Below are 19,286 nucleotides of genomic sequence, written 5' to 3' on the forward strand. Positions count from 1 at the left end.
TTGCCCTGAGCTGTGGTGTAGGTCGTAGATGCAGCTCAGATCTGGAATGGCTGTGGCTGTGATGTAGGCCGGCAGCCGTAGCTCCGATTCGACCCCTAGCCTGGGAGCCTCCATGTGCTGCAGGTGCAGCCCTAAAAAGCAGAAAAAAAATTTTGCAACACAGGAAAATTACATGAAATGCAAACATCAGTTCATTACTAAACTTTTACTAGATCACAGCAACATTCATTTGTTTACATGTTATCTGAGGCTGCTTTTGCCCTACAGTGGCCCTATTACATGCACAACTGAAAATATTTACTGTCTGTCCCTTTGCAAAAAAAAATTTGCTGAACCCTGGTCTCAGTGTGGAGGGAAGCAATGGGAGTGAGTGTGGTGATGTCTGGGGTTTTAGGTTTACTGTGAAACGGTATGATTAATAAGAGTGCAAAGACTTTGAACTTGGTACTTAAAAGTGGGCTAGCCACAGAGTTGGTTGTCATAGAAGCTGCTAGACCAATCATGTTCTTTTCTTGGGACCTTCAGGACAATGAGGATGTTGAAGTGCAGAGAATTAGGCTGTCTTCCTGAATAAGTTAACTGGTACTCAGATTGGCAGCTTGATATGGTGCAAAAAGAAAAAGATTCTTTTGGTGTGTTTATTTGCTCATTTAATCCCTTTCTGTTAAACTTCTACCATGTGCTGGGCACTGTCCTTTGTTCTGGAGCACCAAGCTTGGCACATAAGGTTTGTGGTATCAGCTAGACTACTGGCAATACCCCATGGAGATTTTTGTGGAATAAAAGAATACTGAGAAGACTGGGTGCAGGTCACCTGCCTGATGTCCGAAAACGGATCTTGGAGTTAGGTCTAGAGCCCACGTTGTTGATTGCCAGTTTGGTGCTCTTCCCACTAGCAGAGCCCAGAGATTCTTACTCTTTTTTGGGTTGTGGATCCTTTTGAAAATCTCCCCATAAAATACACAAATGCACATATATATGAAACATTTTGCATGTGATTTCTAGTGTTATATGGAATTTTTATACATCCATGGCCAGAGTTAGAAGAATTTTTCTTTCTTTTTGGCTGTGTCTGCAGCATGTGGATATTCCCAGGCTAGGGATTGAACCCGCGCCACATCAGTGACCCAGGCTGCTATGGTGACAACACTGGATCCTTAACCTGCTGTGCTGCAAGAGAACTCCCAGAGTTCTAATTTCTAATTTAAGAATGAGTTATTTCGGGAGTGCGCGTCGTGGCTCAGTGGTTAACGAATCTGACTCAGAACCATAAGGTTGCGGGTTGATACCCTGGCCTTGCTCAGTGGATTAAGGATCCGGCGTTGCCGTGAGCTGTGGTGTAGGTCGCAGACTCGGCTTGGATCCCGCATTACTGTGGCTCTGGCGTAGGCTGGCAGCTACAGCTTCGATTAGACCCCTAGCCTGGGAACCTCCATGTGCCGCGGGAGTGGCCCTAGAAAAAGCAAAAAGACGAAAAAAAAAAAAAAAAGAATGAGTAAATTCACTCATCCTATAGATATTGATTGGGGGCCTACTAAAAGAATGAGTTAATTCACTCATCCTATAGATATTGATTGGGGGCCTACTAAAAGAATGAGTTAATTCACTCATCCTATAGATATTGATTGGGGGCCTACTAAAAGAATGTTATTTCACTCATCCTATAGATGTTGATTGGGGGCCTACTTTGAGCCCCTCAACATTTATTGAGCATCTGTTGTGCAGTTTTCCAGAAACATTTGTGTAGTTGTAGGTATGATACTTAAAGTAATTTCAAATGAGGGTCAAGGGTCAGGCAGTGTGGGGCTTTAGTAACCCATGGCTCTAGGGCTGGGCTTTGCAGGCTTGAGAGGCCTAGCTATGTAGTTTCTAAATTTGTGTTTTAGAATCACCTATAGGTTGGCTTATTGTAGTAAAATGTACCACTACTTATATTTTTTTCCCTTACTCTAGAATCTTCAGAATATTTCAGATACAGTGATACACTCGAATAGCTCTTAAAAGAAGCCCCTATCCCTAGAGCAGTCTGAGGAGTGAAGTATCTTTAATGGTATTAAAGATCCATTTTGTCTGTAGCCCCTGGAAGGTTAGTTCTGTGGGGTGGCTGTCTTATGGTCCTTCACAAGCTCTCTGGGTGTCTAATTCTGGTGTCTCAAAAAAAAAAAAAAAAAAAAAAAACTGAAATGTGAACAGACCAAGAAAGTGTAGTGTTTTCTAGGTATCAGGGCCAATAACATATATTCTTTTTGTTTGTTTGTTTTGTTTTGTTTTTTGCCATTTCTTTTTTTTTTTTGTCTTTTTGTTGTTGCTATTTCTTGGGCCGCTCCCACGGCATATGGAGGTTCCCAGGCTACGGGTTGAATCGGAGCTGTAGCCACCGGCCTATGCCAGAGCCACAGCAACTCGGGATCCGAGCCGCGTCTGCAACCTACACCACAGCTCACGGCAACGCCGGATCGTTAACCCACTGAGCAAGGGCAGGGACCGAACCCGCAACCTCATGGTTCCTAGTCGGATTCGTTAACCACTGCGCCACGACGGGAACTCCTGTTTTTTGCCATTTCTTGAGCCGCTCCCGTGGCATATGGAGGTTCCCATGCTAGGGGTCGAATTGGAACTGCAGCTGCCAGCCTGCACCACAGCTGCAGCAACACCAGATCCGAGCCCTGTCTGCAACCTACACCACAGCTCATGGCAACACCAGATCTGTAACCCACTGAGCAAGGCCAGAGATCGAACCCGAAACCTCATGGTTCCTAGTCGGATTTGTTAACCACTGTGCCACGACGGGAACTCCGTTCTTTATACTTTATAAGTATTTTATAATTGTTTTCATTGGAGTGCTATTATACCAAAAGGAGGTTACCCCCTTTTTTTTAATCTTCACTTTTAAATGAGGATAACAAACTTCTCATAGATTTGTGTGGTTGCAAATGAGATGATGTATATGAAATTACTTGCTATAGATGACTCTGGCTAAGTAAATATTTGAACCTGAACATCCAAGAGAAGCCCTTGAATGATCATGCAGAGGATAAAAATACTTTTTTTTTTAAATGGTTGAGTACTTTTTAAAAGATTACCAATCTTTATTTTTGCGTAGAATTTCTTTCTGTTCTAAGTTTAGAACATGGGCTCTATTTTGAACCAGAAAGTTAGAATACTGGGGGAGGGTAGAATCCTGGTTGACTTCTTTTTTTTTTGCTATTTCTTGGGCCGCTCCCACAGCATATGGAGGTTCCCAGGCTAGGGGTCGAATCGGAGCTGCAACCACCGGCCTATGCCAGAGCCACAGCAACGCGTGATCCAAACCGAGTCTGCAACCTACACCACAGCTCACGGCAACGCCGGATCGTTAACCCACTGAGCAAGGGCAGGGACCGAACCCGCAACCTCATGGTTCCTAGTCGGATTCGTTAACCACTGCGCCACCACGGGAACTCCTTTTTTTTTTTTTTTTTTTTCTGATTGACTTCTGAACACACTCAGAGTTGCTGTTTACTTACGGAAACGCATCGGCCGTAAGGGCTGTGCAGGTTGGGGTCACGGCCCTGTGAACCTCCTGTCTCCCCTTTACTCCTTTTGTCCGTCTAAAGGCATGAAAATGTGATTCAGTGTTGTCGGTCTTCTGGAAACAGACAGGGAAAGTGGGAAATGGTCGCAGTAATGCTGTAAGTTGGAAATTCAATCAGCCAGATCCCCAGAGAAATAAAGGTGAAAGGAGCCTCAGAGAGTGTGACAAACCGGAGCAACTGCCCTGGAGCTTGGATCTCCAGGAGAGGTTCTGTGTCTGACCTCAGTGTATTAGGGCTCTAGGCGATGTGTAGGCAGAGGGGCAGGTCTAGAGCACAGCCTGCGGAAGGGCCTTGTTTTTGGAGACTCTTCACTGTGGGGGGCCTGTTTGGATGAACAGCATTAGGAGGTGTCTTCCTTGCTCTGCCTTAATTCCTGGCACGAGTTTCTGTCAAAGTAGGTTGGTTGTTGCATCAGAGGCAGACAGTTGAGGATGTGAATGATGATACGTTCACAATACTTGAATGAGAATTTTTTTTAATTTGAAAATTTGAATTAATACATGAGTACTATAACAAGTAAATGATAAGGAAGGATATTGGTAACCGTCACCGCCCCCAACCCATAGGTAATAACTGTTTATTGCTTTGGTTTATTCTTTATAGACCTTTCTCTATATGTCACGAGGATATAATTTTGAATGTGTTTTTAAATTGGAGTGTGTACTAAAATATGACTTTAGATTACTTTTATGGCTTTTGAAATGACTGGATTAAATTGAATGGAAATGGGGTGGTGTATTTTTAAAACTACATTGTGCTTGACAAAGAGGTGATACCCAGCCTCTGTGTAGTGGTAGGGACGGAAAGGAGGTTAGGCCTGGATAACCTCGGGAAGATCGAAGATGCGAGGAGGGGGTTGGAAAGAGAAAAAAGTAGAAATGGAAGAGTAAATGAGGACCAGGTTTGAATCCCAGCTCTGACTTTTAGGGACTTCAGCATTCCAGTAAAATTACCAACGTTCCCTAGTGTCTTCATTTATAAAAGAGGCTTTAGAATATTTCATTGAGTTCTTTTTTGGGGGTTTTGTTTTTGTTTTTGTTTTGCTTTTTATCCGAGCCTGTAGCACATGGATATTCCCAGGCTAAGGGACAAATCAGAGCTGCAGCGGCTGGCTCACGCCACAGCCACAGCAACGCCAGATCCAGGTTGCATCTGCGATCTGACCTACACCGCAGCTCACGGCAATGCTGGATCACCAACCCACTGATCAAGGCCAGGGATCAAACCCTCATCCTCATGGATACTAGTCAGATTCGTTTCCACTCCGTCACAATGGGAACGCCAGTGTTTCATTGAGTTCTTGAAAAGGTTAAATAAGATAACACATAGAGCATCCAGCCCAGTGCTTGGCTAGAGGTGCTTCTCTTGCTTCAGTTCTTTCTCTCCAGATGGGGAATTCCCATTTGAAAGTTAACTAGTAGAAATGATTTTATAATAGTACATAGTCAGGCACCTTTGCTTTGTAAAAAGCACTGTTTTGCAGTTTGGATGAAGAAAAATTATTGATTATATGAAAGTATTTCTCTGTGGGATCAAGTAAGCTGAGTATTTCTTGGTCATTATAAAGATTTGGAAATAGGTTTGTTACATATCATTGTTGAGTTTGAGCTAGAGTGGGAGTTTTACGTGCCTTTTAAAATCATCTTTGCCTGAGAGGAATTCCCGTTGTGGCTCAGCAGTAATGAACCCTACTAGTATCCATGAGGATGCAGGTTTGACCCTGGACCTCTCTCAGTGGGTTAAGGATACCTCATTTCTGTGACTGTGGCTCAGGGCCCATAGCTGCAGCTCTGCTTCGACCCCTAGCCTGGGAACTTCCATATGCCATACATGCAGCCCTAAAAAAGCAAAGAAAAAAAAAAAAGTTATTGTCTTTGCCTGAGCGGGAAATAGTCTAATTCTTCCTGTCTTTTCACTACCCTGGCCCCATGGTGTTGTGGTACTTGTGCAATCTGGGAATTTGTAGTTACATTAAGCAAAATTCTGTTGCATTTTAAAGATTAGTTTCTGTGTGTCAGTCACTGAAGTTAATTAACGATTAATAAGTGAATGACTTTGGGAGAGTTAATTTCTTTTTGTTGTTGTTGTTGTGGTGGTGGTTGTGGTTGTTGTTGTTGTTGCAGAGTTAATTTCTTACCCTTAACTTCTGCATGTTAAAAAAAGGGATAATAATGAACCTAATGCATAAGGTTAAATGAGAGACCACGGGAAGCATGTAGCATGATGCTGGGCATCCAAGCTCCCAGCAGGAGGGAAGTGGTGTCAGTGGTCAGTAAGGGGGCCGCTGCCCTGGCAGTCCCAGGCACGGGGAGACACAGCCCTGCTCAGAGGAGCCCCAGAGCAGGGGCTTTGTTCCAGAAGGAAAACTGCAGTAAACAAGGGTGTGTATTTAACACGTGCAGGAGAGAAGAGATGAGTGGTAGGTGCCTTGGCTGTCAGTGTGGAGGAAAGAAGTGGAGGCATCAGGATTCTCTTTCTTCCAAAAGAGAAAGAAAAAGGCGCGTGTCTTTTGCTTTGTTTTTGACAGGACTGTCGCCCATTGATCCTGCAGTTCTATTTCAGTGCCTGATCAAGTGTTTCACAGTCTTAATTTTGGGGACAGAAAACATAGATATATGTATGGATGGATATAAAAAAAAATAGCTGCTCAATAGCTTTTCTTTAAAGTGAGGGAATGAGTGCTGGCAGCATGGGAGGAGGAGGTGACTGGCAGTAGGCGATCAGGGAAGGCTTCTTGCAGCAATAGAGTTGATGGGACTTCTGAAGGAGGGGTTGAGTTTTTTGGTCTTTATTTTGGAAGGGTACTGATACTTCCCAGAGTACAGATGCCCTGGGTAGAGAAGGCTTAAAGGTCAGCTGAGTTTACAAAAGCATCATACCCTGTCCCCCACGTGGAGGTTCACACTGCCCACTTACTGAAGTGTCTGTAGCCCTGCAGCAGGGGAGCCAGCTGAGCTGTGAACCCCAGCAGGACTGGGCCTTACACTCGACTTGCGGAACAGCCTCGCAAGCTCAGGGAATTCAGGGGCTGAGGAATACTGCAGAAGCCTCACTCTTCCTGAGTTGCACTGTAGGGAGTGGAGCGGTCACTTGTCTTTGTGTACATATTTGCAAAGCACTTGGAGATCGTCAAGTGTATTTACTATATAGTGCGTTAAGTTTAGGAGAAAAAAAATTATACCCAAATAGAAGAGTAACTAACGAGGATGACACCATTTGGGAGCTCAGTTTTTATCCTTATTTTTCTTTTTTCTATTGCTTATTTATTTTGTTTCTAAGAACTGCTTTATAGAGTGCATATAATGAGCAAGAGTTGTCTTAGATGTTGAAAATGGAAACATTTTAAAGATATTCCTACCCCCTACCCTCCCCCCTGTACAGCATGGGGGTCAAGTTATTCTTACATGTATACATTTTTTCCCCCACCCTTTGTTCTGTTGCAATATGAGTATCTAGACATAGTTCTCAATGCTACTGAGCAGGATCTCCTTGTAAATCTATTCTAAGTTGTATCTGATAACCCCAAGCTCCCCATCCCTCCCACTCTCTCCCTCTCCCTGTTGGGCAGCCACAAGTCTATTCTCCAAGTCCATGATTTTCTTTTCTGTGGAGATGTTCATTTGTGCTGAATATTAGATTCCAGTTATAAGTGATATCATATAGTATTTGTCTTTGTCTTTCTGACTCATTTCACTCAGTATGAGAGTCTCTAGTTCCATCCATGTTGCTGCAAATGGCATTATGTCATTTTTTTTATGGCTGAGTAGTATTCCATTGTGTGTATGTGCCCCATCTTCCTAATCCAGTCATCTGTTGATGGACATTTGGGTTGTTTCCATGTCCTGGCTATTGTGAATAGTGCTGCAATGAACATGCGGGTGCATGTGTCTCTTTTAAGTAGAATTCTGTCCGGATAAGATATTCCTATTTTAACTAATGTGTTTTTTCCCCGTCCCAAGGTCTATTACCCAAATTTGGGATGGATGTGCATTGATGCCACTGATCCAGAGAAGGGGAACTGGCTGCGCTATGTGAATTGGGCTTGCTCAGGAGAAGAGCAGAATTTATTTCCACTGGAAATCAACAGGGCCATTTACTATAAAACTTTAAAGGTAAGAATGTTAGAATTCGGCCGGTGTTAGTTACCCAGCGTGCAGCTTTGCAAACGCTGTCTTTAGTCGTGACCGTCAGTAAGGACTTCGCAAACCTTGAAAGGGTTATATTTGAAAGTGGTTTCTCAACGTATTGAAAGGTCTGTGCTTTAGTACACAGTTGCCACTGCTTCGGGTGAGTAAGGGCACTAAAGCATGAAGATGGTGTTGAGTAATTACGTGCTCCGTCTTTATAGATGCTGCATCTTTATAGATGCTGATGAGTTAAGCCTGTGGCAGCTACTTCCCTCCTTTTAAGATACAAATGCATTGGGAACCAAATGGCAGATTTTTCTAACTGTAAGAAACTCTCAGTCGCTCTGGCGGTTTTGTGTTAACTGAAAGCACATTCTTAGTGTTCATTGTAGCTTTGGATTAGGTTTTCTTTTCCCTAGTTTTTTTTCAGAATGGAAATTGAGTAGAACATGTTTCTTATTTCTGCCAGATTTTTATTTGGAGACATTACTTACTGAGAAGAGGAAAGTCATTTTTTAGAGTTTGTGGTGAGGTCGGAGGTCACTGAGTACATTCGGGGAAGTTAGAATTAGGAAGCACTGCTATATCTGCACCAGGCAAACCCTCATCTGTCTCCTTCATTTTCATGTGCTCTCGGAGGGCAAATCTGCACTCATTGTGCTTAGAAATGTTCTCAGAGGCAGAGTCTTGAGGCTCTGAAGATAGGTTATTGTTGCTTTTTGCTTTTTGGAATAGGTATGTTTGCTAAAATTGCTGTTAAGGCAGATTTTTCTTTGTTCACTTACTTCCATTAAAAATATCATAGATTAGGGGACAGTCCATGAAAAAAATTATCTCCATGGAGGTGAAAACTCTTGATGAGCAAGCATTTAAGATGGTGGTCAGCTTTGCAGCTTCCCGAGTTTTGCTGTGGCCCTCTAGGACCTCTGGAAGTTAGCTTATTATAGCTGTCTGGTTTTCCTTTGCTTTTCCTTTGTATTTTTTCCCATCATCTTCAGCCAATTAGATTGCCCTTTACCTCATATAAACCCATGTCTTTGTTTCCAGTCCCTGCAGGAAATACTTTTCTGTGGTACCTTTTTTTTTTTTTTTTTGCTTTTTTAGGGCCACACCTGCAACATATGCACAAGTTCCCAGGCTAGGGGTCCAATCAGAGCTGTAGCCACCAGCCTATGCCACAGCCACAGCAGCACGGGATCTGAGCTGTGTCTGCGACCTACACCACAGCTCACGGCAACAGCAGATCCTTAACCCACTGAGCGAGGCCAGGGATCAAACCTGCAACCTTATGGTTCCTAGTCAGATTCGTTTCCACTGTGCCACAACCGGAACTCTGTGGTTTTTTCTCATTTAAAATTTTTATAACCTTCTGTACCATTTTCTTTGTGTAGGATTCTGATAGCATGATTTTCTAGTAGCCATTACTGTACAATTTTGTTACATTGGAGTTTGGAATTGGATTCAAAATTCGATTCAAGAATTCATTCTGTTTCTCAAATTTATTTAAAGTGAGGGTTACACCTGGTTGAGTCAGTGAGGCAGGAATCTGGTGGAGGTGAAATACCAGCGAGGAGGTGGATACGAGACAATGGGAGGACTTTCATGGGGCTCCAGGGGAGAGCAAGCCCAGAAAGACACTGGGCACTTGGCAGTTCCTTCATCAGACTTTGGTTGAAAATGTGATCATCTCGGATAGCAAGGACGAGGAATGTTGAGAAGGAAGAGAGAATGTGTTTGGGAAGCAACTCTTGGGGCCAGACTCCTGGGTTAAATCCTGGCTTGCGCTGTGACCGCAGGCAAGTCGTGATTGTACCAGCACTACCCTTCTCTGCCTCCGTTTCCACATTTTAAAGATACAGTCAGTTACAATATCGATCCTGTAGCGCTGTCATGATGATTGCCTGGGTGATTGTGAGTGGAGTTCTAGCATCTGAGAAGTGCTCGATAAATGATAGCTGCCATTTCTGGCCAGGCAGTGTAGTGTCATGGGGGACTCTGGAGCAGACTGCCTCATGAGCAGATTTTGGCTTCGATTTGTGTGACTGTGTGTACTTACACCCCCTTTGTTAGTTTTCTCAGCTGTCAAGATAGAGGTAATAGTGAAATTAATATATCCGGTTGTGAAGATGAAGGCAATAAGTATAAGTTTCTGTGAATAGTTCCTCATTCTAACCTGAGTACTCAGAGTGTCTACTGGCTATACTACTATTATTTTTACTTTTTTTGTGTGTGTGTGTGTCTTTTTTGCCATTTTTTTGGGGGGGGGGGGCGTTCCCGCAGCATATGGAGGTTCCCGGGCTAGGGGTCGAATCAGAGCTGTGGCCCCAGCCTACCCCAGAGCCACAGCAACTCGGGATCCAAGCCATGTCTGCAACCTACACCACAGCTCAAGGCAAGACCGGATCCTTAACCCGCTGAGCAAGGCCAGGGATCGAACGCACAACCTCATGGTTCCTAGTCAAATTCGTTAACCACTGAGCCACAATGGGAACTCCTATTTTTACTTTTCTTTGTTTGAAGTAACATAGCTCTGGTCTTTGCAGACTCCCCCAATCCTGACCTTTGATGTTTGCTCAGGTATGCATAGGCCTTTCAGATTCCTTACTAGTGATTATCTAATTATATTCTTCTAGATTAAGCTTTCTGTGGCTTGAGTTTTGCAAATAAATTACATGTGATGTTCTTCTGAGCTCTCTATCGCCTTCTCAACTATCACCTAGATAACTGAGAAATCTCAGCACTGGTTTTGTTTGCAATATGATTAGAAACTATTTTAAATTCCTGAGGGTTGTTAGCTTGCTATCCATTCATTCATCTGCTCCTGAATTCAACAAATAGGTATCGAATGTCTGTTGTGTACCAAGTGTTCTTCCTTAGTTGCGGGCAGAGCAGACGAGGTTTCTGGCCTTGTGGAGCTTCCAGTTTATGGGGGAGGTGGCAGATCATCACCAATTGAACAAATAAACAAAATGATTTCAGATAGCGGTAAGTGCTTTGAAGCCAATAAAATGTGATAAGAGGCTCTAGGTAGGGGGAGGGTCAGGGAAGACAAGACATATGGTCCCCCTCCCTCTCCCTCCCCCCTTCCCCTGCTGGTGTGGGAAGGAGCACCCAGCAGTTAGGAGCAGTTCAGGAAGAGGGAGGGGCCTTGATGTTGAAGTGGGGATAAGCTGGATTTTTGCTTTTTGTTTTTGTTTTTTAAAGGATCCTGGTTGGGCTGGATCCAGGAGAGGAGTGGTAGATGAGGCTGGTGAGGTGGGCAGGGGCCAGATCAGCGGGGCTGAGGAGCCTGTAGGGAAACATATGAGTTTAGTCTTTAGTTCGGTTCACCCGTTTGAGAGTGGAGGCTGTCTGACCGAGACCACAGATCTCTTTGGGGAAGAGATTATAGGTGGGTAAGCGTGGAATGCTTTGTGTGTTTTCATCGCTCTGGCGTATTTCTCTTAATTTGATCTCAGGAATATTTATGGGAACCCTTGCCTGTTCCTAATTGGTCTGGTAAAATTTCAAGTTTCTGTTTACTGATAGAGAAGAGAGTGTGCTTCATTCTATGGGCCTATCAGAACTCAAAGCAAGAATTTAAAGTCTTGTTTGTTAAATATCAGAATATATTTTAAAAGGTTGTTTGGGTTTTTACTCTATTTTTTAATGTGGGTTTATATTTTCTATGTTTAAGGACATAAACCTTGTCTTCTGAAATTTGACTAAAAGATCTTAAATGTGCTAAGCAGCGCAGAAGAAAAAACAGTGCAGTACAGAAGCAAGCAATCATTGATTTTAAAAGATACATTATTTTCCCCTTTATAAAGAACTGCTATTTGTGTAGCTATTTATTGTCATTTTCTCTTTTTTTTCGGCCGCCCCCATAGCATATGGAAGTTTCCAAGCCAGAGCTGTGACCTACACCATAGCTGCAGCAACACAGGATCCTTGACCCACTGCACCAGGCTAAGGATTGAACTGGTGCCTCCACAGACACAAGCCAGATCATTAGCCCACTGCACCACAGCGGGCACTCCTGTGTGTAGCTCTTTTAATATGGAGTTGGGAAGTATATAGCTCAATAATGTAACACTCATCTCAGTTGCCAACAGTTTGGAAGGTTGTTCCATAGTTAGCAAATCAGGTTCCTCTTAATCTAGGTATTCACCAGTTCATTTGCCACTTGGAAATTTTATATTAGATTTGAGGTGAAAACAGATATGGGGATATTTTTATATTGTGTGTTTGTTTGTTTGTTTTTCAACAATAGAGGAATCCTCTCCTAGAGAGTTTGTGCTGCTCTCATACCTTCACCCAGTCGCTAGTACAGTTAGTGTTAGAGTGGAATGAACGTGGAGGCTTAGGTTCCGAGTCCAGTGGGTTCTTCTAGCTGGTGTTCTGGTTATACTGTTTGGTTTAGGAATAAATGGGAAATATACTTTTCCTCACTGCTTTCCAATGTTGTTTTTTACTTTGGTTTTATTTAAGACTTTACGTATTTCTGCAAACCCTAATCATTTCAAGTATTATATGATCCACCATTTCATAAATTTGTGACTTGTAACAAAAACACAGAGAAGCAAACTGTACGTTCGGAATTAGAAATAGTTAAAGAAGTCCATTCCTTCAACAGAAACATATTGGCTCCTAAGAGTGCCAAAAAACCTCTGTAATGGCTATTTTTAATTCATTAATATTTTAAACATTAGATAAAATTTTTTGGTTTAGGTATAACTGATTCAGGAAGGGAAAGAATAATAATACAGGAGTTCCCATCGTGGCGCAGTGGTTAACGAATCTGACTAGGAACCATGAGGTTGCGGGTTCGGTCCCTGCCCTTGCTCAGTGGGTTAACGATCTGGCGTTGCCGTGAGCTGTGGTGTAGGTTGCAGACGCGGCTCGGATTCTGTGTTGCTATGGCTCTGGCGTAGGCCGGAGACTACGGCTCCGATTGGACCTCTAGCCTGGGAACCTCCATATGCCACGGGAGCGGCCCAAGAAATAGCAAAAAGCCAAAAAAAAAAAAAAAGAATAATAATAATACATTGGTTCGAAGATAAGAAAATGGCAGATTTTCTCCATCCTTGTGGGAACAAAGGAAAGAGTGGCCTGTTCTTGTGTCTTAAAGAATTTAGAATATTTTAAAATTTGAGCTATATAAACATTGAGTTCTGCAGAGTGAAACAAAATAATATTTACTTTCAAAGGCTTTTTCTAGACTAAAAGGTATGTTGAAGTGAAAAAATATCTTGTTTCTAAACTGACATGGAATTCCTCTTGGCCCTAAAAACAAGGATATCTTCTTCCATAACCATAGTGCAGTGATCAAAATCAGGAAGCTTCCACTGGCACAGTATTTTATTAACTAATCTATAGACCTCACTCAAATTTTGTCAGTCGTTTCAATCATATACTTTTAGGCAAAGAAAACTCTTCATTTGTCGTGTCTTATCCGTCTCCTCAGTTTGGACGGCACCTCAGTCTTGGTCTTCTGTAACCATTTAGTTTTGAGAGAACCTATAGGTAATCCTGTAGAACATCCCACAGTTCGGCCTTCTCATGTTGCATCGTGATTAAATTACATTTATGCATTTTGGGCAGAAATCTCCAGACGTGGTGCCGTATTCTTTTCTGGGCATCGTATCAGGAGACATATGATGTTGATTTATCTTCTTATAGAGATAATTGTTTTTTCCTTTGTCATTAATAAATGTTTAATGGAGAGCTATTTGGAGACTGTGCATTGTTACGCCTCAGACTTTCATCTACTTTTATCGTCCATTGATGGTTCTTACCTGCATCGGTTATCCCTGTGGCGATTGTCCAGCGGCAAATTTCTGATTTCTCTGTTTCTTTTTTGTTGATTATCTGGTATCGACTGAAGAGCTTCCTTTATTTATTTACTTATGTATTCACTCATTCATTCCTTCCTTCATACCAGTATGGACTCAATGGATTCTTTTAGGTGGGATTTTACTTGTGTTGATACTCTTAGAACTTTTTAAACATGTGAGTCATTGTGAGAAAAACCAATACATCATTTCCTTAAATTTTATTTAGGAATATAATCTTTCCACTCTGTATTTTTTCAAGATCTTATTCTCTAGGTATAATCAGTATGATGGTGGTATATAATATACATGGCTGTTGAGAATTAATGTTTCAGGAGCAGGCTACATGTGAGGTATTTTTAGTCATTTCTTTCTAAATTTAAAAGTATTGACTCTTAGGTGTGGTACAGAGGGTGAGGCAGTGAATTCTCCATGGACTGGAGCGGGTTGGCGGCCGTGCGGGGAGAGGGCACTGCCAGGACGCTTGCGTCCTCCACACCGCCTCTTTTAGCATTTCCGCGACATAATTAGCGCTGCATTTATAAGTGTGCGGTGGCATTTAGTTCTTATCATGCTTAACTTGCTCTTGGACTCTGAAACCTGCCCTGATAATTAGCTTTCCGCACTTCCCTTTCCAAAGTGCCCAGGTTCTTTTAAATTACGCTTTAAATTTCTCATCAGCTTAGATTTCATGGGCAACATGGTTCCGTGGTTTAATTTTCCTTCTGCGTGGTTAGTCGTGAGGCTCCCAACAGTGAGATTCCCTAGTATATTGGCAGTTTTGAGTTTTAAGCGAACCTATCAGATCCCAATATCCACCGAAGGGCTCCATGGGGAGGAGGCGGCCAGGAAGTGAGGTCCTCCCTCCAGCAGAGGGTCCCTTCCCTGCGCTGCCCGGCCCGTGGCCGCGGAGGTGGAGCAGCCCTTCCTGCCCGGCTGGCCTCCGGCGCACCGCCCCAGCCGGGAGCCCCGCCCCGCCCCGCCCCGCCAACAACCGCCGCTCTGATTGGCCCGGCGCCTGTCTCTTCTCTCCCCGCAGCCAATCGCGCCGGGCGAGGAGCTCCTGGTCTGGTACAATGGGGAAGACAACCCCGAGATAGCAGCTGCGATTGAGGAAGAGCGAGCCAGCGCCCGGAGCAAGCGGAGCTCCCCGAAAAGCAGGAAAGGTAGGAGCCCGCCGTCGCCCGGCTCCCTGCTGCCGCCCCGCCTGGGCCGGATCCGAGGCCCAGGCGGTGCCCGCGGCTGTCGGTGACCTTTTCCGGACCCGGCGCCGGCCCCGCGGCGCCGGCCCCCCCTCCCCCCCGCCCTCCGGCCGCTGCTGAATCACGGCTCCGGACGCCCAGCTCCGGCTCTTTTCTAACTTGGGGCGGAGGTGCCGGGCGCGGAAAAGTGAGACGGCCCGCGCCGCCAGCACTGCGGAGGGCCAGTTGTCACTTTCCTCGCAGACAGTACACACAAATAGCTGGACTTGCGGGCTGAAGCTGCGGCCGGTCTCTCCAGAGCTGTGCACTCCCGATATATTCTTAGCTTTTTTGTGCGATTTGCCAGCAACACGTCATAAAATGAGTTTCGAGAGTGACATTTCCAGGTCCGCAGATCGGTGGCTCCTGTCTGCCCCAGCTGTGCGGGAGGGCCTCCGGGGCCGGGAGAGCTGCCGGCTGTACTCTTGCCTCTCCGTCCCCCCGGGCCGGGCCCGGCCACCCCACTTCTCCCCTGGCCGGGCCGGGGCCGTGCCGGACCGCATCGCACGCTGCCACGCCGGGCCACCCGGGCCGGGCCATATGCCACCCCACGCCGCTCAGGACCGCGTTGTGAGCGTTTGCGACACTCTCGCGGGTGGGCGAAGGTTTTAGCGCACATCTTCCCGAAATTAGGCCATTAACAAAATGGAAGTTGAACAATGTGCTGTTTTGTCACTTTTGACTCAAGTCCAGTAGTTCTGTTTTATGATGTTTCAAACAAAAGGTAAAGCGTAATCACACAGAAGGCAGGGGATAATTTATGAGAGGAAACTAGTTTGGTTGGATATATCGTATTTCTAGCTGGCATTTTACACACTTTTTCTTTTAATGATGAATCTTAGTAAGAATTCATGAATCTTTCTTAGAACTCAGTCTGTGTGTGTATATATATATATATATATATATGTATATAGCCAAGGGGTGGTATATATATATATACACAGATATATATAGCCAAGGTAATTTCTTACTAATACAAATCTTCCTTTCTTTCTTTCTTTTTTTTTGCCCGCCTTCCGTCTTAAGTAAATTTTTGTAATCATCTGAACTTTAGGCCGTCCTTTACTCAGAATACTGCAAAGGGAATTGTAGGAATCACAAGTGTAAATAAAATCATAATGTAAACATGATTTTGGGAAAGTGTAAAAACAGTACTTTAAAATGTATACCCAAGAAATCCATTCTCGTTTTTTCATTACGTATTCCTTGTCTTTCACAGTGTAATGCAAATATGACTAGCCCATCCAAGGGCCTTTTACTGAATGCTTGTTCTCTGATTATCATATGTGATTTTGTCACTGTTAGGCATTAAATGCTTTATCTGAGTCAGATGATCGGGGTGTCAAAAACTGCCAGGTGTTTTTTGTTGTTCACTGTTTTAACTGAGTATTGAGATTTTTTTTTTTGTTTGCACACACTTTATGTAATTTAAGTCGTTCCTTTATTTAGCGTTCGTTTTTGTTTGTAACTTACCCTCACCAGCCTTTTCAGATAAGTTGTGATTTGCAGGGACTGGAGTTTGGAGTGTGGGGGAATTTTTACTTGGTCACGAATTCATAACTAACTCATATATTTAAATATAGTTGTAGGTTAATAACAACTTTATCTTAAGGCTTTTCTCAGTTCAGCACACTTTGGTGTGCATGTGGGCAACATTTCACTGCTTTTTGTTTTTCTTTTTTATTTATCTCTTTTTTTTTTCTATTTGGATATGGAGGAAAAAACTGAAAGTAAACTTTATTAGTGATATGTGAACTTAGACATCTTCATTTTTATACCTGCCGATATTGCTGGATTTGTTTTTTTATTGGGTTGAGTAGTTCTCGTTTCTTATCCTGTTATTTATTACTGCTATGAGTTATGTATAACCCAATGAATCTTAAATTTTAATTAAAATACTCTCATGAAGCATACTCCATATTGGAACCTAACAGTTTGTTTTGAACAGCTTATTGGTGAGGAGACCTGTTTGCTGTTTTATGACCTGAAGTTTAAATAGTCAGACCTTTTTTGTTTTTAAATTACTTTGTGAAAACTAACTTCGAGCTTACAAAGACCTGAAATGAAGAACTTTTTATATTAACCTGGTTCTGTTTTGGTCTTAATGTGTGACCTCAGACATTTAAATATCTTTTCAGGCAGTGATGTCGGCGAATAAATCAACATAAATTTCGTTCGGTAGTAGTATTAACTTAGTGTTTCTGAAAGCCAGCTGTTGAAGACATGCAGCTGACAGGTAGATTGACAGTGGACTTAACTTCATTTTGGTTAGGAGGCAGGAGAGAGAAACAAAGGCTGAATTCTTCGTAGTTCTGGGCCTCTGCTCTTTTGCATGACAGCTGCTATGCCTACAGCTGTGCATTGCATGTGGTGCCTTTCAGAATTCATCAGCTCGCTGGTGGATCGTGAGGCGTGTTCTGGGCAGTGAAAAGCCCTGATTCCTTTACATACAAAGTGGCTCCTTCTCTCTCTCCCCTCTCTGTCTGACAGTTTCTCTCTCTGTCTCTCAGTCATTCATTGAGCTAATGTTTGTTAGGCCCCTGCCATGTGCCAGGCACTCTGCTAGGTTGTCTGGGGGCAATGGTGAGCAAAAAAGCAGCCCTAACTTTTCTCCTGGCGCCTGTAGTCTGGTGGGGGAGACAAACATTAAATCCCTAAGTTGCTGATCAGCGCCTAGGTGGTTGGCATGGAACAGGCCCTTGATAAATATTTGTGGATTGGCAAACAAAGACTCACACAAACCTGTGATGAAGGAAGAGAACACAGTGCTGTGAGAACACAGTTCATATTGTCTCTGACCAGGGAGCATGCAGTTTGCCACGGGCCAAAGATGTACGTACATTAGGCATTTTGAACTAGAATTTTGAATTCTAACTTTCGTTGTTCAGCCTACCTCCTTGCATGTCTGAGCAGCCCCTATGATGAGATTGAACAAGAGAAGTTCCTTGGTTGGGACAGATTAAACTAACTTGTCAGGTAGAGAGCCAGAGATGGTTTTCAGAGTTGGGTGTTTCGCATTATTCTACCCATGTTCTAGGTTATAGGAAGTAACCGAGAGAAGCCAAATACAGAAGTGTGTATCGTCTTGGTTTCTGTTTTCTGTTTGCTACTGTGAGAAATGAGGGATTGAATTTGCTTGTTAGCAGTACACTACTGTTGGCAAATAGTTCTTTTATTTTTTAATTTTTTTGTCTTCTTATGGCTGCTCCCACAGCATATGAAGATTCCCAGGCTAGGGGTCAAATCGGAACTATAGCCGCTGGCCTACACCACAGCCACAGCAGTGCCAGATCCAAGCCATGTCTGTGACCTACACCACAGCTCATGGCAATGCTGGATCCTTAGCCCACTAAGCGAGGCCAGAGATCGAACCTGCATCCTTACGGATGCCAGTCAGATTCATTTCCACCGAGCCATGATGGGAAGTCCCCAAATGTTCTTTTAAAATGTAGAATAAAACAGCAGAATGTGTTGTTGCCCAGCTCTCCCTTGGCTGCGTAAGAGCCTTACCTGGTTTTCCTTTATTCTAAAGGAACAGCCGTGTCTTCATGCAAATCGGCCTAGTGGAAGAAATGAAAAATGTGGAACTCTTGGGTTTTTACCAGGTGTGTGACTGGGCAGATATGTCATTTTTCTAGGGCGCAGATTCCCAGGTTTAAAATCAGGGATCGTAACATGGACTGGTCCTTGTGCTCCCTACCTCGCTGGGTCAATGTCAAGAGCAGAAGAGGTAGCAAAAAGGAACAGCTCTGCGAAGCATGCAGGTCTGTGGTACTGTGGGTGCCACCCCCAGTATGTGGCTGACACCGTGCCTCTTGCAGAGGAACTCCTGCATTTGGAGTCGTTTATTCAGCCCTCTTTCTGGAGCATCCACAGAAGCTGAGCGTGCACTGCCTTCCTGTGACAGAACCGTGCTCTGGGCCGCTTAACGCTGAGAGTAGGCCTCGTTCTAACCTGTTGACTGTCGTGTTCGTAGCAGATTAGAAGGAGGAAATTAGAAGAGTTACTTATAGCAGCAAGTAGTTTTATAGCCGATAGCTGGACAGTTAAGACAGAAGGAACTATAACAAGCACAGTTCCATGTGATCGATCCCTTCACAGGTTCAGATACTCTTTTATTAAAAACTAAGTCGTTCCTGAAAAGATCAAGCAGTTTTTAATATTTACCTAAGAGACTTTCTGTCACCACAGAAGTTAAATTATAATCAGCTTTAAAAAGAAGTATTTCATCTGTTTCTGCAATTGAAATTATTTACATAAAGTTTGTGCAGTTGAAATTCTTTCTTCTCCAAAGTCGACAGATCCTGGAGTTCCCGATGTCGCTCAGTGGTAACAAACCCAACAAGCATCCATAAGGATGCGGGTTCAATCCCTGGCCCCATCAGTGGGTTAAGGATCCAGTGTCTCCAGCGTTGCCATGAGCTTCAGTGTAGGTCACAGATGCGGCTCGGGTCCTGCATTGCCGTGGCTGTGGTGAAGGCCAGCGGCTATAGCTCCGATTTGACCCCTAGCCTGGGAACTTCATAGGCT

The 19,286-nt window shown here is 43.7% G+C and overlaps 1 protein-coding gene across 8 annotated transcripts in view; it reads left to right on the forward strand.

Moving 5' to 3' along the window:
- Positions 1-19,286, forward strand: part of PRDM2 (PR/SET domain 2) — a 120,832-nt gene that overhangs the window by 39,323 nt on the left and 62,223 nt on the right. For 7 of the 8 annotated variants that reach the window (XM_047791931.1, XM_047791926.1, XM_047791932.1 and 4 more), the window contains 2 exons: positions 7,535-7,687; positions 14,555-14,681. In XM_047791931.1, the coding sequence (XP_047647887.1) occupies positions 7,535-7,687; positions 14,555-14,681 (280 nt within the window). Of the gene's footprint in view, positions 1-7,534; positions 7,688-14,554; positions 14,682-19,286 lie in introns of those variants that run through there. The other variant, XM_047791930.1, reaches the window with a different exon arrangement.

The sequence above is a fragment of the Phacochoerus africanus genome, chromosome 8 (assembly GCF_016906955.1).
Source record: "Phacochoerus africanus isolate WHEZ1 chromosome 8, ROS_Pafr_v1, whole genome shotgun sequence".
Taxonomy (NCBI): domain Eukaryota; kingdom Metazoa; phylum Chordata; class Mammalia; order Artiodactyla; family Suidae; genus Phacochoerus; species Phacochoerus africanus.